Source organism: Rhamphochromis sp. 'chilingali', assembly GCF_963969265.1.
Source record: "Rhamphochromis sp. 'chilingali' genome assembly, chromosome: 11".
In the NCBI taxonomy this organism is placed as follows: Eukaryota; Metazoa; Chordata; class Actinopteri; order Cichliformes; family Cichlidae; genus Rhamphochromis; species Rhamphochromis sp. 'chilingali'.
This window is the reverse complement of record NC_137938.1, coordinates 7,310,845-7,316,300: the sequence shown is the minus strand read 5'-3', so window position 1 is coordinate 7,316,300 and position 5,456 is coordinate 7,310,845. Positions and strand designations below refer to the sequence as shown.

The window sequence follows — 5,456 nt, the reverse complement described above, 5'->3', positions numbered from 1 at the left end:
TCTCTTTCCGATTTTGTTTTAAATCCATCTACACTGTAAGGGAAGATGAGAAACATTATTTGCTGAACATCGTTGGCATCGTGTGTGGAAGTCTGAGCTGTAGATGCTGTAAATTACTGGCCTTCATTCTTCATTCACCTTCTGTTGCACCATGCTTTCTGCTGAAATTCACGTGGTGATCGTACTTCCTGCTCTGCAACATTTCTTCTCCATTTTTCTTTTACTGAGCCTCTTTAACGGGAACATGTTACATCACGAATTGCCAACTGCAATAATGTGTTTTGATATCTCACTAAAGAGATAGTATTATTTCTGCACGAAGGAGTGACATATATCCGACTTCTCGGCTGTCACTTGTGTTTGAGTGATCCTGCTGTTGTTGCAGCCGTGTGTGTGCGGCTGAATTAATAAAGGCTCAGAAAACAAAAGGCTTAAACCCTAAATCCTGTAAAGCAGGTTTAAGGACTAACAGTATGAGAAGTCTGCAACATACTAACTTTACCCTCCCTTTATTTTCCAGGGAACTAAATGAATAAATTACACTGCACCTCTCTCCTTCTCAGCACTTCAGGTGCCAGAGAAATAAACCGCAATGCGCCCCCTGAGACAACACTCGAGACGACACAATTCTTCCTGGAAACTTTTAATTGTTTTGACAACTCCTCATAAGCCAGTGAAGGTCAAGTCCAACAGTGCAGCTGACAGTAATGTACAAGTGCCCTCTCACACTGGCAGGAGGGTGGTGAGGTAAATTCGGTGTTCAATGTCATGAAAAATAAAGATTCTTGTTTTCTTCTCTCCACTTTTATATTAATAATGACTGGATAACTCTCCAGACTTTTCATGTCAGACGTCTCCGTTCCAAAGAACAACAACAGCAACAAAAAAAGAGAGTCTGTTAATGTTCACATTTGTAACCAATTTATAACCAAAGTTTAATGATTTCTTGGCGTCAATCATTAACTTCTCAAGGAGAGGCTCTGATTGCACAAATCTGAGAGACATTGTGTTGCAGTGATTTTTTTTTACATCGTAAACACTGTAAGAAGTGCTGTAGTTAATATGATCACTTTTTAACAAGAGTGCAATGTAACAGAATCAAATTAAGCCCCCCTCTCTTTTTCTTTTCTTTCTTTCTTTTTTTTTATAGATCAAACAGCAGGCCCACCCATCTCTCTGAGTGGGTCAAAGCTGTCAAAGTAAATGTGTACAAAAAAAAAAAAGATTCAAGAGAAAGCTGAGCAGGTCAAATAATCAAAGAACTCGTGTTTGAACTCCACCACATATCTACACAGGCAGGGCTGCTTCAGTGCACATTCAATATCTCTGCAATGAGCCTGACATGCTACATATTAAACTAGTCCAAAGAACACTGCAAAGAGTTAACTGATATCATCATGTGAGGACATTATTGGCAGAGCAAAACCACGTTCATTCACTAAAGTGTAAACACAATATTTACATAATGACAGGAAAAAAAAGGTTTTAATAAAAATATCTTATAATTACAATAGTCTATTTTAAGCATATAAGTCTTCCTTTCACATACTTTTATAGAACATTTGCGTCTCTATATTTACAATCGTATTTGTCTCGAATCGGAATTGTTCTTCTTTACAATATCAAACATTTTAAGAAACCAGGGATGGCAATCCCTGTTCAACACAAATCATCTATTTTAAACAATAGATGTCCAAAAAAAAAACATGTACAAGGATTTTTCGCAGTTTAGTAAAGCTTTAAACTGGAGTCATTTTTAGTTACTCTTTAAGCACAATTCACAAACAGTTTTCATAGCTGTTGATAGATGGGTTTCCAACAACAACAACAACAACAACAACAAAACTTGTCAGCATGGGGATCCCATATTTTCACTCTTTTTGGGGAAAAAAAAGTGACAAGAAGTGAGAGCAACTTAAGCAGGAGGAAGGATGGGGAGATGTCTACACACTGAGTCCTTGTTCAATGGAACAAAAAAAAACTGATATGAATAGTGATTTTATTTGGGTTTAATTCCTCCCAGCGGTTTTGAAATCCCCTTGTGATTGTGCCTCCAGTTGGGTGTGAGTCCCTGGCGAAGCTTTGCTGGCTTTGGAGCGGCTCTGTGCAGCCTGCACACCTGTGGAGGGGATGAATAGAGGCGAGGGGGGGTGAGCTGCAAAGCTCCAGACTGACTGGCGCCACCGACAAAACAGAGGCCATGCTTGATCAACAACCCAAAACAAACCAGGTCAAACCACAACCACACAGCACCTTGGGCTGTTCGGCAAGGCTGGCGAGGACCAGCCGGGACTCTCTAGAAGGCTGTGGAGTGTTTCGCTGTAGCACACACCACCTACATTCTCTTAGTCCTGTCCAGGTGTGTTTGAATTCAGTGCTGTAAATCTGGTTTAAAAGCCAGGAACTGAGCAGAGTGTATATGACACTGAGCCAGAGAGAGGGGGGAGGAAAGAAAGTGTGTGTTTGTGCATGTGTGTAAGAATGAAAGAGAGGGCAAGCTGAGGTTTTAACCCTCTCTTCTTCTGAGATTGCTACACCAGTGACAGTTATTGCGCAAAGCACATCTGAGACTGGTGCCAATTTCATGTTCCTCAATTATTATTTTCCCTGACATCTACTGGCCTCCCCAGAGCACTCTAGAGATTGTCAATCTACACCACATATAGGCTACAGTATTCAAATTACTGAGGATGTCTCACTAACCACCAAATACGGTTGCATTTTTTATGTTTATAAAAAATAAATGCATAAAAAATTAATAATGTTCACAAATATTTAAAATAATATAGCAATAATATTTTACACCCACTTACCAATGCAGTGCTCAAGTCTCAGCGACATAAAATCGAGTCCTCCGGCTTTTTGACTATAGACGTCCTCTACAGAAAGATAAAGAAGAGAAACAACACGTGAAACGATGTCGCGCTTTGGATGACAAAACTAAATAAAGGCAAGGCCCTGGAAATAATAATAATAAATGGCATACAGCAGAGCGGCAGAAAATTAGCCGGCTATATCTCCCATAATAAATTCTCTTATAGGCTATTGAATAACAAATTGCCCTTATTGTGCGCAGTGGAGTGGGCTGCGGGCTGAGGTACTTCACCAATAAGGTGGGCCTCTGACACACACTGCCATTATCATGCAAATCATACGGCCCGCAATCAAGTGCGCAATCTAACCCACGTCAAATGCGATTTTTACGCATGATTTTTCAAGCCTCTGATAAGTGCTGTATGACATTCTGATTTTTTTTTCCTGTCCTTTTTCACTAACACTGCAAGAACAATGACACATAACGAGTATGACGTGCTTTGTCTGAGTCTGAGTGGCGAACGGCAGTCTGGCACCGGGAGGTAAACTGGGGTCCCCCCCCCCCACCTCCTCCTCCCCGGTCAGTCCCGGTGAAAACGGGGCGAACCGAGAGGCTCCTCCTGACTCCAGCTTACCTGGTGCTGATCAATGTTGAGCACCGTCAGTGGTGTCCTGCTGGGGTTCGAGGCTCGAGGAGGGCAGGTCCCGGTCAACTGAGGCTGTTGTTTATGTAGAGAAGGGTGCGTCTCCAGGGCCAGCTGCAGGTCCAGAATGTAGTCTATGACATGCTGGAGGATCTCCACTTTGCTGACTTTCTTATCCTGCGGAATGGTGGGCACCAGGCGCTTCAGCCGGCTGTAGCAGTCGTTCATGTCGTACTGCAGGCAGAACAGGTCCTCTTCTTCCATCCTGCACCGGGCGATGTTGAGGCTCTGCTTCGACAGATAGTGCAGGGAGAGCTGGCTGCCGCTGGAGGAGGAGTCCTGGGGGCGGACTGGAGTAACAGCCTTCATCTTAGATAACCGACGGCTCAGAGAGAAGCAACGACAAATCGAGCAATTACACTACTGGTGTCGAGAGGTATTTTAAGATTATAGCACGTCGCTGTTAACACAGAAAAAAACTAATACGGCCGCAAATTAGAGAGAGAATAAGATAACGAAAAGGTGGAATTGTAGCCTGTCAACACATCCCGTTGAGCTTCGTAGTTCCTCCTACTTCAGCAGGCTCGATGTGAAAGGAATGAATAGATTTCCTACATTTATAGAGGAGAGGGGAGGCGCCTATCCAGCCGGCTGACAGATCAGGGAGAGAAGCTGGTCAATCACCAGCAGTCCGCTGCCCACCGACCCGACAACGGAGCCGAGAAAAAGGCGTGTCTCATTCTCTGTGCGCTGCGGTGGGCTGTCTATCGGTAGGAGGAGTGTGTGTGTGTGTGTGTGTGTGTACGCGTGACTGACTGAGAGAGAGAAAAAGAGTGGCGATCGAAAGCAATGAATTACAGCGACGGTCCAAAGGCAAAAGTCTCAATTTGTCTTTTCGACCAGCGGTACAAGGGGTCTGTCTTAAAGGAGCAAATATGGAATCGATCCTGACAGAGGTGATGGTATATATGCACAATTCACCAGGCTGATTAGCGCTGGATTGCATCTTTAGTGTCGTAGTCATTGATGCGTAATTACGCACAGCCTCGCTGGTATTGATCTCTCCGGTGACGGATGATCCCGAGCCAATCTACCTGCACATAAAAAAACAAAAAACAAATAAACGAAACGAAACAAAAGCTTTAAATAAACATTAGCGTCTGTTACAATCAGCAGTAAGTTTTCTGGTCCTAGTGAGATCTTTTATCAAATGAGGTGCTGTTAATACAACATTCTATTCGAATTGTGTTACACATATGTTTTTAATCAGATTTATTTTGAGAAAGAAAGAGAGAGAGAAAGAAATCATTCTAGTTCATCGTAATCGTCGACTGAATGAATTGTTATGACTTCATAAAACAAACAAAAAGACTTTTGTCTCAGCTTTTCCTGCAGGGCTGCAGCTCTAGGGGAGGCTGGACAGGCCAATTTGGCGGCGCCTCCTTGCCATTCCCTGCCCCAGCTGTGCGTTATTGTGCCTCCAACATTCCTCCGCTCTCCGGGCCGCGTCGCCGCTCCGCTCCCTCCTTTACAGCCGCCTATTGAGTCGCCCCGCCGGGCAGACAGCCTGGCGCCACGCATCGGGACCTCATCCACTCACACCCAACTCTTCTTTCTTTCTTTCTTTCTTTCTTTCTTTCTTTCTTTCTTTCTTTCTTTCTTTCTTTCTTTCTTTCTTTCTTTCTTTCTTTCTTTCTTTCTTTCTTTCTTTCTTTCTTTCTTTCTTTCTTTCGGGCAAATTGCCAAGACAACATTAACGCTACCTTCCAGCTCCTGGGGACCTGAGGTCTGAGTGTAGCAGGGATGACACCCACCTTCTTTTTAAGGTTTAATGTCCCAGACTTTATGGGAATCTCTACATTCTCCCCAGTCATGAATATTGAAAAGCTTAAATGGCTTTAAATGGGCATTTTCCTCTTGTCTCCCACCCTCTGTCTCTCTGTTTTTTTTGTTGCCATGGGAAGTGACTATTCTGCTCAGTAATGTTTGCAACCATGT

At 43.4% G+C, this 5,456-nt stretch overlaps 1 protein-coding gene across 1 annotated transcript; it reads right to left on the bottom strand.

Annotated features, from left to right (window-relative positions):
* Nucleotides 1-627: 627 nt before the first annotated feature.
* id4 (inhibitor of DNA binding 4) lies at nucleotides 628-4,120 on the bottom strand. Its single transcript, XM_080895397.1, has 3 exons — nucleotides 3,450-4,120; nucleotides 2,814-2,879; nucleotides 628-2,119 (listed from the first exon to the last, which is right to left on the bottom strand). The coding sequence occupies exons 1-2, from the start codon at nucleotides 3,825-3,827 to the stop codon at nucleotides 2,832-2,834; spliced, it is 426 nt and encodes a 141-aa protein (XP_080751523.1). The 5' UTR covers nucleotides 3,828-4,120; the 3' UTR covers nucleotides 628-2,119; nucleotides 2,814-2,831.
* Nucleotides 4,121-5,456: the final 1,336 nt, after the last annotated feature.